The sequence below is a fragment of the Hypomesus nipponensis genome, chromosome 3 (assembly GCF_054491055.1).
Source record: "Hypomesus nipponensis isolate SF chromosome 3, ASM5449105v1, whole genome shotgun sequence".
Taxonomy (NCBI): domain Eukaryota; kingdom Metazoa; phylum Chordata; class Actinopteri; order Osmeriformes; family Osmeridae; genus Hypomesus; species Hypomesus nipponensis.
Window position 1 is genome coordinate 17,281,625 of NC_140363.1, and position 15,876 is coordinate 17,297,500.

The following is a 15,876-nucleotide window of genomic DNA, read 5'->3' on the forward strand; positions in this document are numbered from 1 at the left end:
CAGCGGACCAGCAGTAATGGCCCCTTACAGACCATGTGTGTGGGTGCACTTGTGTGTGATTGTGTGTGTCTGTGTGTGAGCTTTGTGCATGTGTCTGTGTGCGTGTATGTGTTAATGTGGTGGCAAGGTTGGAGTATAAAGCTTCATCTCCAACTGATTCACGACAAGCGCAAACATGTCTAATGACAAGCATAGACAATGTGGAGTTCCACTCACTCACCCTCCCTCCCTCCCTCCCTCCCTCCCTCCCTCCCTCCCTCCCTCCCTCCCTCCCTCCCTCCCTCCCTCCCTCCCTCCCTCCCTCCCTCCCTCCCTCCCTCCCTCCCTCCCTCCCTCCCTCCCTCCCTCCCTCCCTCCCTCCCTCCCTCCAGCCCTCCCTCCCTCCAGCCCTCCCTCCCTCCAGCCCTCCCTCCCTCCAGCCCTCCCTCCCTCCAGCCCTCCCTCCCTCCAGCCCTCCCTCCCTCCAGCCCTCCCTCCCTCCAGCCCTCCCTCCCTCCAGCCCTCCCTCCAGCCCTCCCTCCAGCCCTCCCTCCAGCCCTCCCTCCCTTTCTACCTCCCTCCTAGGCCAGGCTCCATATCAGGCAGATGAAAACATAACCTGTCACATTCCATCCCATTAAACCAGCTATGAACCATGTGCTCCACAGAGAGAGAGAAAGAGAGCGAAAGAGAAAGAGAGAGACGGAGGAGGGAAATGACGGCCAAGTGCATCTCAGCTCACTCAAGGCTAATGAATAATTCACAATCTTTATGCTAATGCCATTTTAATGCTAAAAATACCGACAGATATGCAAGAGACAAACATAGATAAAATCCTAGGTAAAATCCTTATTGTACATTTTTTAAAATCCTAATAATACTATACATACAGATGAACTAAGACACAAAAATAGCAGTATACTGATTACATAAAAATACAGAGCACACTGTAAACAAATTTAAGATACATAATTATCTGTTGCAATATCTCGTGCATTACTGCACTTTCATAAAGCCTCCAAATTGTGCATTACTGTGTTTTTCAGTAAGGCCCCATCAGCTGCCATTTGATGTGAAGCAGAGCAAGGTAATGACAGTGCACTCACTCGCTCAGTCATTAGCCCTGCTTAATGCTGGGAGTTAACACAAATTAAGTGAAGTTAAGTACATGCATTAGAGGGGGGTCTTTAGAGGCTGGCCATTTACTTTTGGCTGCCTGGAACTAGTTGTTGCACTATTTGTTCAGAGCAGGCTGTGATAGTTTGGAGCATTACTGCATATCGACTGATCTTGGCCTTGAATCAATGCGTTACTCTGTGGATAAGACCAGGGTTCATGGAGAACTGGCTGTAAGGAATCGAACAGTGGATCACTAGGGACCCCTAGTGGTCAAAATTATATGACCATTAGTTTACCATGAACCAGGGGCACAAAACAGTGGTACTCCTCCCAATGCTACGATTCAGTCCCTGATAAAAAAACATCTTACATCTTCAGTACTCAGGGACTTGTACAGTACTGAGGCAACGGCTGTTGGAGGTATAGATCGGAGTGAACAGGGATATTTTTATGTTTTATTGTCATTTTTTCTATACTTACACTGCCCAACAACCGAACTGTAAAAGATGATTTATTTCCTGTAGCAGCATATGATATCTTCCTATTAGAGCCTCTATTTCAAAATAGAGGCTGACATTATAAAATGGACAGTTCTCTGCAATCCATTTGGACCACATTCAAGATTATGACTCCATCTGAGTGACTGCAGATTATTGTCCACAGAGAGGTGTGCTAAAGCTGGATTATCCACTTGTTGGGGATCCATTTGACCCGATGGACACAACATGCCTGCCTCACACGCCCTTACATCTGTGGGTGTTTTTTTATACGCTGATGGTGAGAGGGGATCACTGTGGTCATGACTTCTAAACCTCTCTGTTTAAAATAGATTACCAGGGTTAGAAAACCATAGATGTGGATGGGAAATGGCAGTCAATCATGTCACACTATCACCAGGGAATCTCTCTCTTTTCAAAAAGAGAGGGAAAAAAAACACCAATCTTACACCTAAAAGTATTGAGTCAAGATATAATTACAAATAGCGGTAATGTCAAAAAGTGTAGACTCGTTTCATATACCAGATAAGATCTTTATAGATGTGCACATTTTAGAGCTCTTGAGGTACCCCGACTGATGACCACTTCCTGTGTTATTAATGACCCACACAGGTCCTTTGCTGGTGACTACAGGGACAGTCCCTCTTCCTCTGCCACGTCTTTCTGCACAACTACAAGGGTGGAGGTTTGGGGCCAGTAGAACCCTGGAACCTGTATTAGAATCGAAAATAAAAACAAGTGGTCTTCTTAGCATGTTCCGAGGAACACTCATTTCCATGGTGCATCAGTGACAGTGGGTGATAATGGCCATGGGAAAACATATATACGGCGAGAGCAAAGAGCAAGCGTCAAATCCACAAGGTCTAGACATAACAGTATTCATTATTAAGAAAATGATCTCTGTTGAGGGTTTTCCAACCTGCAGTCCTGGTCCTGGTTGTGGTTGTGGTTCTGGTAGGTGATCAGAACCCTGTGTCCATTTGGCAAGAGGCCAGAGGTGGCCAGGCCACTTCCTGTTCCTCTGATCCTAAAGATCATCTCTGTCTGGGGATTGCGGGCACTGCTGTGTTTCTGCTTCTTGTCTGAGGAGGTGAATGGAAATGGGTTACACAGAGTGCCAGGTATGAGATGTTAGTAGCAGTGAGAAAGAGAGAGAGAGAGAGAGAGAGAGAGAGAGAGAGAGACAGACAGACAGACAGACAGACACAGACAGAGAGACAGACACAGACAGAGAGAGAACTTACGTCTGGGTGTATCATGAGGTCCCTCGTCCAGGTTGCAGGGCAGCAGGATCTCATGACCCAGGAAGTGCTGCAGTCCAGTCAGGCTGGTTCCTCTGAGAGGTGCCATGCGGGACATCAGGGGCATCAGGCCAGGCAGGTTCATGTCCATGGCAGTCGCTTGAGCTCCGGGGCACTGGGCAGAGGAAGGGCATGGGGGACGGTCACTGGAGGGAAGTCAGGCCAACTGCAGAGCACACACTGCAGTGGAAGCTATGTTAGGCTTGATCGTACAGGTGCACATGGGGACATGTTGGGGAAGCCTTCTCTTCTCATTAAACATCCCTGTCCCCCAAATCCCTCTCAGCCAGTCAATTCTCCGCCGTCCAACACGCTACAGTATGGATGACCAAATTGCCGTTGTCCCTCATGTGTAAACGTCTAATAGGAGAATGGTAATGATCACAGAATAACAACGGCGGCTGAATGAACTCCAAACAAAAACAAAAAGGCGGGTGAGAGCTTGCCTGACAGGATGAGGATGAGGGGGATGGATCTAGGGGGAGAGCTTTACGTGTTCATGCTTTTTAATGAGAGAGCCCGGGATCCCCCCGCTGTCCCCCCCCCTTCCTCTCGTTCCCACATCCTCTCTTAACGAACAGAGGGGGTCTGGTTGACCCAGCTAATAGGGGGCAAATCCACTGGTGCACTGTCGGCCGGGCACATTTCATCTAATCAGCAGGATGAAACAAGCAGGCTTAGGCTGCTTTTAATTCAGCTCTGGAGGAGCATTACTGCCCCTCTCTCTCTCGTTATGTGGAGATCAAATCAGCGAGACAGACTGATGGTTTTATCCTTGTTTATTTATTTAGTTATTTATTTAATGTAGATCCTGTTGGTTGTTGTCTTTTCATTCGCTGTTTGAATTTCAAGTTGGATTGTAGTTGACATGATACAGCCCTTTATCTGGGGGGGGTTTACATATATGAGGCTTTTTTTTTAGGTCAGTCTCAGATGAGCACGGAGATAAAGGCAGCAAGAGAAATCCTCCTGTGGCTTTCTCACCCCAACATCATCCAGCTTTCATATCGATCCACTCCTTTCAGATTATTTGACTACCGTAGGTATCTGTTTTCAGGGTCTGGGTGTGTAGCTGTGAGGGTGTGGATCAGAGTGCATGAGTCCCGACTGTCACCTGTGCTTCTGTACAGAGGAGCTCTGCCCGGGTCCTCTCCTCCAGAGTGACCGCCATCCCATCCAGAACCTGCAGCCTGGAGAGGCTCAGCACCACAGCCGGCCTGTGGAGGGCTCGTCTGGCCACCTGGGGACCACCGAAAAACATCAGACATCTCACACAAAACCCCTCTCACTAACTATCTACCTCAAAGTGAAGGCAGTCCTGAGAATTCTTGTTTTCTCAGATGACACTAAAAGAGCATTTTCTTCCAGTGGCCCAGCTGATAGCCTAACCCTGCCCCTGCCTCTCCTCCTGCCCAGCTGAGGGCATCCTCGGCCAGGCTGGCTGGGGGGCGGCCAGACCCCTATCTGCTCCTGCAAGACACCGCTGTTGGTCAGGGCAGGCGAGGAGAGATAGGGAAGAGAGAGAGTCTGGCAGGGGAACATGGCTAGGGCAGTGATCTCATGCGGCTGACAGCGGGAGGTATTGTCTCTAGGGCAACTGTTGGCTCTCCACCCCCCTGGCAGGATTAAGCCCCTTGTGGGAAGAGGCCGTGGGGGCCGTGGGGTAAACAGGCTGGGCCAGCTGAGCAAGGCCCCACGGGTATCAGGGCCCTGTGCACCGGCCACTGCAGAGGCCTGATCCATGGACTCCAGATGGGTGCTGAACCAGAGCCAATAGTGTCTGATAACGGCACTGCCATTTGGTCAGCGGATTTGTCTCTGATGCCGGCCAGTTTGAGGAGCAGCAGACGGGGCATCATGTAATCGCTTAATTTCAAACCACAACGTAGTTCTGGGTGAGCGCTGTCAGATGTGTGCAGCATGTATGTGAGGGGAAGGGGAGCCTGGAAGCTCTCGCGTGAGACTTCTGTCGAAACAGTGACGTTAAGCTCAAACACAACAACACATTGAATAAATCTGGTCAGGAATGCAGGATGTGAACCGATGACCCTTGTTTCTTTGTCCAGGAGGGTTGTTTGGGTTAGACACTGGTCAACAACAATACTTACAGGATTCCCGATGACCGACAGCTCAATAATGGAAGGAAGAACTTCCAGTTTCTCCAGCTCTGAAATGTCCTGCAGAGGAAAGAGCAGAGCAATGTGAAACATGTTTACATTTACATGACATCAAGTCATTTAGCAGACGCTCTTATCCAGAGCGACTTACAGTAAGTACAGGGACATTGCCCCCGAGGCAAGTAGGGTGAAGTGCCTTGCCCAAGGACACAAAGTCATTTGACATGACCGGGAATCAAACCAGCAACTTTCTGTTTAATAGCCCGATTCCCTAACCGCTTAGCCATCTGACCCCCACTGATGTTGAACCTCAAAGACATACATGTGTTTACTCTTGACTTCTTGCTACTTATTGAATTAATTTTCTTTCACGAGTAGCTGTAATAAGAACAGTGCTTATGATCCACAGATCATGTATGATGCACTGTGGACAGCATGCTGCTTAGTAACCATGGAGACACGTCCATTTGAGGCCAAACCTCATCATTTCTGTGCTGTGAGAGTGGAGGCAGCTGATGGTGGAGATTACACGTGTGATCTCTCATTAATCTAACGAGAGAGTTTGGGCACGCAAGGGGGTTGGGGGAAGGGGGGGGGGAGAGGAGGAGGGGGGGGGGGACTCCACCACCTTCATGACCAAGCTAGGACGGCTCACACAAACCCCCGTTGTGAGGTTGTGGAGGGCTCGAATGATTGCTGCTGCATTTGATGTTTTAATTGAAAGCATGAAAACATTAAGGAAGGGTATGTGTGGGGGGGGGGGGAACTGGCGACAAAGTGCAAATCACTCGCCTGGGGTGAGAATAAGCTGTGGGCTGAGAACCTGATTACACGTTGTGTTGATTGTTCCTCTCTGTCCTCAGACATATGTGGTTGACCTTCAATCAATGTCGATTCTTTTGAATACCACCCCACGTGTATCACAGTGGGGTGGGAACTGTGCATGATTACTGTTTTTCACCCCCTGGTTTGCAAACACATTGAAAACTAATACGGCGCAGTTCAAAAGACATTCTAAATACGCAGTCATTTAAATGGGACAAGTGATTTAGAATTATTCATCAGGGAATCAACCAGGGCTGTTGTAGTCAATTTGACCTTGAGCGCATACTTGTACAGAAAATCAGTACAAGACCACACTGTGAATTCCTCGTTTGCGTTGATAGAAACCCTCAGCTCAGTACTCGGAGAACAGGCACCGAGGTGTAGTGGTAGGATGTGGTGCGAGAGGGAGGGGGGCAGGGGTACCTGCAGCTTGTTATTGCCCAAAAACAGCCTCCGTAGCTCAGTGAGGTGTTGGAGATAGTTGAGTTCCCGGATTCTGTTTTCTGCGAGGTGCAGCTCTAGCAGGACTCCCTGGCCATAGAACGAGTTCTCCCCCAGAACCTTGATCCGGTTCCTGTCCAGAACCAGCTCCCTCAGACGGAACAGGCCCTCGAGACCTTCCACCTGGCTGATCTCGTTTCCTGGAGGGGGAGAGGAGTCTAGCCTTTAAGAGTTCCATGATTGGGAATGCTAAACACCAGGCTTCTAACTGTTAACTGAACACCAGCAGTGCTTCTTCCACTCTCTGAGTGTTCATATAGGTGCACTCACAAGAGAAAGACCTTCCTGATGTTAAATAACCACCTAGAAAAGTTCTATTGCTTTGTACTGCTTCAGTATTTGATGGGAGATAACGTATTGCTCTCTACCATGCACATGTTACAATTAATTGGATCTATTTGTGACAAAATATATTAGAATGTGATTGTACATAATACATTATCTCCTGACAAGGAACAGGCCACTATGCTTCGCCATACTGACCAAACACAATACACTCATCTCGAATGGGGTGAGTACAACAAAGAGAGTGACTCTGCAACACAAAGCAACACAATCAAATGTGATGGAAGTACCAACTCCTGCTCTGCACGGCCCGTAGCTGTCTCCTTTCCGGTGGTTTCCTCGCCCACCCGGACAGATCTGAGTGGAGCTCTGCTGTTACGCGCTGTACTTTTCACAGGCTTTGAATCCCGGGGGAATGAGGGGACAACACACAACACAGGCGTACCTTGGAGGAAAAGTGCTTTAAGATTGGAGAGCCTGCTGAGTTGCAGATTGGCCATATTGGAGATGCCATTGTAGCTCAAATGCAGCACCTCCAGGCTGCCCATCAGTGGCTCCAGGTTGTCCCCGGGTCCCGCTTCCCTTCAAAACACACACAGAATAAGAGCTTTAGGAGCTGAGAGTGCCCATTTGAGGCCAAAGCACATAGGTGTACACCAACTCACACAGGCAATCACAGGAGAGCCATTCAATAACTTGACCCCCCTCTGCACTTTCTACTTCTTTTCATACCTATTTTTGGGGGCTTTAAGTTTTTATTTGTAGGAAACTTGTGAAAAACAGGAAATGCGTTTTTCGCCGGGTCAAGTGGCAGACATGGACTAATGCTGCCCCCAAATGGTTACAATTGTCAACGAATCTTTGTACATTATAAAAACATTTTTATGTGGGACAGTTCAGTATAATATATTTACATTTAGCAAGTAGGGTGAAGTGCCTTGCCCAAGGACACAACATTATTTTGGGTTGGACGGGAATAGAACTGGCGACCAGCAGATTACCAGCCCGATTCCCTCATCGTTCAGCCACCTGACTCCACCATACATAAACTTGAAATATATAAAATTAACCAAAAAGCCACAGAACAGGTTAGAACAGGTAAGGGGGTTTTCAGGCACTCCGCTTCGCGTTGTGCCTAACAACTTCCCTTACCTGTTCTAAAATCAGCGTAAACCACGGCCTCTTGGGGCTTATTGCTTTTCTAAAACTGTTACTACAAATATTTGATATGGTTTCATCAATAAAAACAATTAGAAACCAAATAGTTTAATAATAAACCGTCATTCTTCCGCTACAACAAAGTATAGTTCCTACATAAATCGTTGCCACGCAACAGCCAGATGGACATCTTTGCCGTCTTTTTCAATTTGAAATATTCGATGCGCAGTAATATGGAATGTTAAAGAATGTTATGAGGACAACCTGTGAGGTTATGCTGGATTTTACAACGGCATGGAATGCGATATAGCCAATCACAATCAAGGATGGGAACAACCAGTTTTAGAACATAAAATACAATCCACTGTGATGTATGGTGTTGGTACCTGCTGCCTCTGGACGGCCCTTGTTGACCGTAACCACTGGAGTTGACCTTGTGGTACAGGATCTGCCTGTTGGTCAGGTGGGCCTGAGTCTTCTGTCTGGGCAGGATGGACTCAATGTGGTTGTGGTTCAAACACAGAGCCTACAAAAAGGGGACAATCACAGAATGCTGAGCGGGTCAGATGGCTGAGCGGTTAGGGAATCGGGCTATTAATCAGAAGGTTGTTGGTTTGATTCCTTGCTGTGCCAAATAATGTTGTGTCCTTGGGCCAGGCACTTCACCCTACTTGCCTCGGGGAGAATGTCCCTGTACTTACTGTAGGTCACTCTGGATAAGAGCGTCTGCTAAATGTAATGTAATCTGTGTGTTTTAAAATGTTTACCTATGCTACTGTACCTTGACGCAAGCACGTGTCAAAATAATCCACACATGTTCCTAATAAGGGCTGGCAAAATTCCTCATGTCCACACACAGTGAATAAGCAGTCCTGTTGTGGAGCAGTCCTCTCACCTTGACACTGGGCAGGTAGACCAGCCCGCTGAAGGAGGTGAGGTTGTTGTGCTCCAGGTTGACACTGTGCAGGTTGTGGAACAGATCCGCAGGAGCCAGGTCCACTATCCTGCAGAGAGACGGAGAAAATCTCTCTATATTTAATTTTTTTAACGTTTACTTTAGAAAAATTGGAATTTGATTTTAAATTAGAATTTGATGCATTTGATTTCAAAAGTTTTTTCTCAAAAAAAATTGTTCAACCTTCAAAATATTTTGTTTCTGACATAATTGTAAAACCTTTAGAAACTTCCTTTCTGTCTTACCAAGGTGATACACTGAACTGCTCATTGGGAGGGTGGGGGTGGAAGGGTGGGGTTTACGGGTGGTAGGAGTTGCTGTTTACCTGATGCCACTGGACTGCAGGTGGAGGTCAGCTATGGCAGAGTAGTTGGAGTGACCCAGCTTTTCAGCCACCATGTCAGGGTTCAGCCGTCCACCAAACACGTCCTTGGCGTTCTCGCACTCCAACACTTCCTGCACAACACACTGGCCTTGTCACCTCTGCCTGGGAGCCCAGCAAACAGCAACCTCTAAAGGCCCCGTCACACCGTAACGTTCTGGTCAACGTTCTATGACGTTAGAGGAAACGTTGGTAATCGACCATGGTCGCTTGTATAGCGCCAGAAGAGTGTTGTGTGGACGCTGGTGACGCTGGTAATCGTTGGAAATCGTCGGTGATCGGCGGAGAACGCTGGCCCCCCAAAAAAGTTTTTAACATGCACAAAGGGTTCTTATGGAGACCGGCACTCTTCGACATTTAATTTTAAACACTGGATTACACTGAAGAACGTTTGTGGAACGTTTGACTAACGTTGCATGCGTTTGGCTATTGTTAGTCAGTCTTTACCCTAGCGTTACTTGGTTGTTATTCATCGTTTGCTTTTGTCGCGTCGTTTTCATTGTTTGCTATCGTCACACGTCGTCGCGACCCAGTGACACGTCATCACACGCTAATAGTTTTCAGGGTGTCTTACTTGGTCGCTGTTACACGCTGCTCATGCGTCAGTCCCACGCTAGTCATGCGTCAGTCCCACGCTAGTCATGCGTCAGTCCCACGCTAGTCATGCGTCAGTCCCACGCTAGTCATGCGTCAGTCCCACGCTAGTCATGCGTCAGTCCCACGCTAGTCATGCGTCAGTCCCACGCTAGTCATGCGTCAGTCCCACGCTAGTCATGCGTCAGTCCCACATTAGTCATGCGTCAGTCCCACATTAGTCATGCGTCAGTCCCACGCTAGTCATGCGTCAGTCCCACATTAGTCATGCGTCAGTCCCACGCTAGTCATGCGTCAGTCCCACGCTAGTCATGCGTCAGTCCCACATTAGTCATGCGTCAGTCCCACGCTAGTCATGCGTCAGTCCCACGCTAGTCATGCGTCAGTCCCACGCTAGTCATGCGTCAGTCCCACGCTAGTCATGCGTCAGTCCCACGCTAGTCATGCGTCAGTCCCACGCTAGTCATGCGTCAGTCCCACGCTAGTCATGCGTCAGTCCCACATTAGTCATGCGTCAGTCCCACATTAGTCATGCGTCAGTCCCACGCTAGTCATGCGTCAGTCCCACGCTAGTCATGCGTCAGTCCCACGCTAGTCATGCGTCAGTCCCACGCTAGTCATGCGTCAGTCCCACGCTAGTCATGCGTCAGTCCCACGCCAGATGTGTCCACCTCGCCCTAGAACGCTCGAAATTGAACGATTAGAACGTTCAGAGAACGTTGACCAGAACGTTATGGTGTGACGGGGCCTTGACAATCAAACTGGTTGTGCGTGTGTTCCTTCATACCACTGCGATCCCATCCAGCGCCTTCAGAGAGGGCAGGTGAAACACCACGTAGATTCGATAGTGTTCCAACTTCTCCACCAACGGATTCCCAAACAGATCCAGAATTATTAGATTTGTCAATGCCTAGAAAATTGCAGAAAAAAAATAATAAAAAAATTAAAGGACATTGAAAACATTGACATAAACAAAGTGTATATCATATACCGTGTCTGAAATGGCGTATCCATCGACAGCAGAAAGGGGACGAAAGCATCAGAGAGCAGTAGAAACCAACGCTTCACGCTGTAGCTGCACAGTGCCACACTTAGAAACAAACACGCCCACATGTCTCTCCTCACACCTTTAGATGGTAGATGTCACGTGTGGTGGAAATGTTGTTGTTGCCAACGTAGAGCTCAAACAGCGAGCGGGCTCTCTGCATGCCTGACAGGGAGCCTATCAGGTTGTTCTCCACAGACAGGAAATGCAAGTTGGGCAGCCGGTCCAGGACTGACCCATCCAGAGAGGACAGCTGGTTCCCATTCAGACTGAGTCTGGTCAGGCACTGCAGCTTGGACACCCCTGAGACAACAGAGAAACACCTCCAGGACATGACATGGTTGTCTTGGTACAAAAGAAGTTAGGGTATATGAAGATATAGACTGGCCGGGTTTCCCAGATTCGTTAAGAAGCTCTTAACTAAACAAGCATTCTTTACGCTCTTAAGACGCTCTTAGCGTTAAGAGCTTCTTAACAAATCTGGGAAACCCGGCCTATATGAATTTAGGGTATATCACTTTTGGTAGACCTATATTTTACATTTATTCATTTAGCAGATGCTTTTATCCACTGCAACTTCCAAGAGAGAGCTTTACAAAAGTGCATAGGTCACTGATCATAACAACGAGATAGCCCCAAACATTGCAGGTTGCCAAAACATGATTCCCTATTCTATAGGGAATTATTGTGTATGTTAGCCAACTCGTCAACTCAGGGTCATGTTGGTTTCCCAGTTTGAGATGGACCTTCTAGTCTGGCGATGCAGTTGTGGTTCAGGGACAGCTCCTCAAGGTGCTGGCATGTCTCCAGACCCTCCATCTTGGAGATGTCGTTGTTGTTGAAGGAGGCCCAGCGCAGGTTGACCAGTTTGTCCAGGTTGATCAGCCGGGAGAGTCGCTGGCTGTCGAGGTTGAGGGTGGTGATCTGGTCACCAGAGATGCAGAAGTCAATATATCAATAAAAAACTATTAAAAGTCAGTCAATCCTTTAGAAACTTTTTTTTCAAAACTTTCAAATCTTTTTTTGAAAAATATTTGTGCACACACACACACACACAGTGTTTGGTGTGGTTCACCTTAGTGGTCCAGCCAGGCTCGAGGTCTGTGCTGAGGTCCCAGGGTGCTGGGCTGAGTTGGCACAGCAGCTGGGCAGCTGACAGCAGGCTGAGGCTTCGAGGACGCTCGCTGTGGGTCCGGGAGTGTGCCAGCAGAGAGGCCTGTTAACACCCCCCCACCCCCACCCCAACGATGAGGGGAGACACTCTCAGAGCAGGCCTCTACCAGATTATCCACTGATTCACAGATGATCTGATAGCCTCGAACACAATATGTGGAGAGGAGAGAGCATCAAACGGACAGAGCAGATGAGAGGAAAGGGAAGGAGGACAAGGGAGGGAGGAGCTGTAGGAAAGAGGGGGAGGGAAGGAGGGAGTGTAGGAGGGAGGAAGAAGAAGAGAGAGAAGGGATTAGGAAGGAGGGAGTGTTAGAGGTAGGGAGTGTAGGAGGGAGGGAGTGTCAGAGGTAGGGAGTGTAGGCGGGAGGGAGTGTAGGAGGGAGGGAGTGGAGGAGGGAGTGGAGGAGGGAGGGAGTGGAGGAGGGAGGGAGTGTCAGAGGTAGGGAGTGTAGGCGGGAGGGAGTGTAGGCGGGAGGGAGTGTAGGAGGGAGGGAGTGTCGGAGGGAGTGTAGGAGGCAAGAAGAAGAGAGAGAAGGGATACGGAAGAAGGGAGTGGAGAGAGGGAGGGAGGGAGGAAGAGTACTGTGTGCTGTGTGCTGTGTGCTGTGCGCTGTGCGCTGTGCTCTGGCTGGCTGAAGGCCAGACCTACCTGGTTGATCCTGCAGCCGGCTGCCATCTGAACAGCGGCCGCAGCCTCCTCCTCCGTCAGCAGGACGTCGTCCAGGTGTGTCAGGTTGACCAGCCGGCCCAGGATGGTCATTCTCACCTCCTCCGGCTGGAACACACACACAGACATCTGTTCGCATCCAATGCTGTGCTTTTATATGTCTGTCAGTAATTCTAAGCATGTGCAGATCAAAAGAATAGGAGGCCCTTTATACAGAGATTCTGCAAAACTGCTTAATGGAATACCCGTCGCTATGCCGGCTTGGTTTGTTTACACAGAACCACAAACAGAGCCACCGAAACACCGTCCCCTGTGTGATTTTAGATTGTGTGCCGGCTTTACAGAATCAGAGGCTCCCACAGTGCCGGCTCTCCCTTTCACACAGACGTCGATTCGGCTCCCTCCGCCCCAATCCGTGTCCGAACCTTTCAGACAGAACGGACCTTCCCAGCTCTGACAGGCCATGTAAGAGGGGCTGGTGTTTACCCGGTGCCAGGGGTTGTGGCGTGTGTCCAGTCTGAGCAAGCCATGTAAGAGGGGCTGGTGTTTACCCGGTGCCAGGGGTTGTGGCGTGTGTCCAGTCTGAGCAGGCCGTGGGCGTGCTTCCTCAGCACAGCCGTCTCGTCCCGGGCCCTGGTCAGACGGTTCCAGCGCAGATCCAGCTGCTTCAGCCGGCCCAGCCCTCTCAGGCCCTCCAGGGTCCGCAGGCGGTTGAAGCTGGCGTCAACATACTCCAGGTTGGGCTGGAGGGGCCAGGGGAAATGCCGGGGAAATGAACATGAGGTCGTTCCGAGGTTGAATTGCGGCGTGTGCCGGGAGGCTCACCATGTGCGAGATGTCCTCCAGGTGTGTGAACTCGTTGAAGCTGATGGTGAGATGACGCAGCGAGGTCAAGCGGGAGATCTCTTTCAGCTTACTCAGACTGTTGCCATGGAGATTTAGTACCTGAGCCCAAGGAGAGACAAACAAAGAAAAGGAAAAGGTTAAAATGGTTTACGATGGAGTGCTGACACCACTGTGCCTGTTGAAACGTTATCGGTTAAGTGTCTTCTGGAAGGGAAGACAGCTTTACAGTACAGAATACGCCTTGTTGTGAAGATTTAATGCGTGACTTCCTAAAATACCGTAGGCGGTATCAAAACAGTCCAGATCCGTTTCTAAAACTGATGACATCACATTGGCTGTTGTGGCTCACAGTGATTTGGCTGAGAATGTTGGCTCTGGCCACATTCAGCAACGTCTTGTCATCCAGACTGAGCATCTTGGGTCGTGGTTTAAGGACCGGCTCCATGTTCAGAACCTCCTCGTCAAGCTGGATATCGTTGGGCGGGGTGGAGCTTGGAACCTGCTCTGGAAACAAGGCCTGGCCTCTGTCCTGGCGAAGGGGAACATCGTTAGTGGGTTAGCAAAATATATAGATCTGGTCATCTGCGACTAAAACATCGTTCACATCACGTCAGAGTGAAGGTTGGTTTCCGGATACCTGGGTGATGTACTCAAAGTCAATGATGTACTCTGGAAGGACAAGCTCATGATCGAACACAAAGCACTGGCTGTGCCTTAGACTGCACTCACAGCCCCTCTGCACTTTGGAGCAGCAGGTTTTCTCTGTAATGGAAACGTTCGATAGGAAATAAGTCCACCAGAACAGGAAATGGAAGAACGTTTACCTTTGATGCAGTAATGTGTTTTTGGTTTCTCGTCTCTACCTCCTCTTGTTTTGATTCCATTTTCAGGGTTGAAGCTACGATGGACTGAGTGGGCTTTAGGGTAGTTACAGGCCTCCACAGGCCCCCCTTCACGGATGGGGAGGGTACGACCCAGGAACACTTTGCACACGATCAGCTGACCTGTTGACGAGATACACACTTATCAAAAAAGAACATATTTAATTCATCCTTACCATCTTTTCCCTTGAATTGAAACTACAGTCATTTAGGTCAGCCTCTCTCAGTCCTGGTCCTCGGGACCAGATGACCTCCGTGTTTTAGGTGTTTCCCTGCTACAGCACACCTGATTCAACGGATTCTGGCTTCTGCTGAGCTTCATAACAACTCATTTATCTGAATCAGGTGTGTTGGATGAGGGAAACATCTGAAACAGCCTGGGATGCGTTTCCCGATAACGATGGATCGTAGCAATAATCGAGCAAAAAACAAAACCATCGATATTTCTTAAATGCGTTTCCCATTCGTAAGGAGTATGCTAATCTATGCACTTTCAAGAGCTACGAATTTTCAAGAGACACTTCAGCAATGATGTCTTTGGGAACGGCCCGTAAAACTAAGATTCGTTGTACGATGGATCCTACGATCAACTTAGGCTCATGACGCTTTTGGGAAACTCAGCCCAGGGCATGAGGTCCAGAGGACCAGGACTGAGACAGGCTGGTTTAGGAGACATGAGTGTGCTGTCCTGGACTGAGACAGGCTGGTTTAGGAGACATGAGTGTGCTGTCCTGGACTGAGACAGGCTGGTTTAGGAGACATGAGTGTGCTGTCCTGGACTGAGACAGGCTGGTTTAGGAGACATGAGTGTGCTGTCCTGGACTGAGACAGGCTGGTTTAGGAGACATGAGAGTGCTGTCCAGGGCAGCATGGGACAGACCGTGTCTGAAGGGGAGAGAGTCTCCAGCCTGCTGAGAGCTGCCTTGCTGGGCGTGGCGCTGTGTGAACTCTATCCTCGCTCTGTCGGACACACTCAGACTTTTAGACAAGGGCACAGCTCGCTCTCTGCCCAAGGCCTGGTGCAAACAAAAAGACAAACATTTACATTACATTTACATTTATTCATTTAGCAGACGCTTTTATACAAAGCGACTTCCAAGAGAGAGCTTTACAAAGTGCATAGGTCACAGATAATAACAACGAGATAGCCCCAAAGCATTGTGGGTAGCCAAAACAAGAAGCACACATCGTGAACAACCAAAAAAATAAGTGCCAAAGGAAGAACCATAAGAGTATGTAGTTCAAACCATACACAACTTAAGTCAAACATACACATATAGGTGTACAATATATAGTAAAAATACTGATTTGCGCACCTTATACATTTCTGGTGTTTTGAACCCATGTTCTGGAATGTAAAAGACCTCATTCTTTTCATTGGTGGATTCAGGATCAGCTATGTAGAACAAGTACTCCAGCCAGCGCTTGTAATTCCTAAATGGAATTTAGGTAACATTACAGCTCACTGAGAGTTGCTTATGCACATAGGGGTGTCATAGAGGTGTTTGTGCGAGAGGGAGGAAGCAAACCTATGTTGGAAACCCTGAATCT

The 15,876-nt window shown here is 48.8% G+C and overlaps 1 protein-coding gene across 4 annotated transcripts in view; it reads right to left on the reverse strand.

The window, feature by feature from the left end:
* Positions 1-764: 764 nt before the first annotated feature.
* The window catches only part of lrrc9 (leucine rich repeat containing 9), a 20,306-nt gene continuing 5,194 nt past the window's right edge, over positions 765-15,876 (reverse strand). For all 4 annotated transcript variants that reach the window (XM_084680640.1, XM_084680625.1, XM_084680630.1 and 1 more), the window contains 22 exons: positions 15,642-15,759; positions 15,206-15,341; positions 14,308-14,448; positions 14,082-14,206; positions 13,794-13,973; positions 13,424-13,543; positions 13,150-13,341; positions 12,581-12,706; positions 11,834-11,974; positions 11,505-11,682; positions 10,841-11,061; positions 10,501-10,623; positions 9,063-9,193; positions 8,678-8,786; positions 8,169-8,308; positions 7,070-7,206; positions 6,262-6,479; positions 5,005-5,073; positions 4,011-4,136; positions 2,840-3,011; positions 2,515-2,677; positions 765-2,306 (listed from right to left, as the gene is read on the reverse strand). In XM_084680640.1, the coding sequence (XP_084536766.1) occupies positions 2,267-2,306; positions 2,515-2,677; positions 2,840-3,011; positions 4,011-4,136; positions 5,005-5,073; positions 6,262-6,479; positions 7,070-7,206; positions 8,169-8,308; positions 8,678-8,786; positions 9,063-9,193; positions 10,501-10,623; positions 10,841-11,061; positions 11,505-11,682; positions 11,834-11,974; positions 12,581-12,706; positions 13,150-13,341; positions 13,424-13,543; positions 13,794-13,973; positions 14,082-14,206; positions 14,308-14,448; positions 15,206-15,341; positions 15,642-15,759 (3,106 nt within the window). In that variant the 3' untranslated portion in view covers positions 765-2,266. The remainder of the gene's footprint in view (positions 2,307-2,514; positions 2,678-2,839; positions 3,012-4,010; positions 4,137-5,004; positions 5,074-6,261; positions 6,480-7,069; positions 7,207-8,168; positions 8,309-8,677; positions 8,787-9,062; positions 9,194-10,500; positions 10,624-10,840; positions 11,062-11,504; positions 11,683-11,833; positions 11,975-12,580; positions 12,707-13,149; positions 13,342-13,423; positions 13,544-13,793; positions 13,974-14,081; positions 14,207-14,307; positions 14,449-15,205; positions 15,342-15,641; positions 15,760-15,876) is intronic.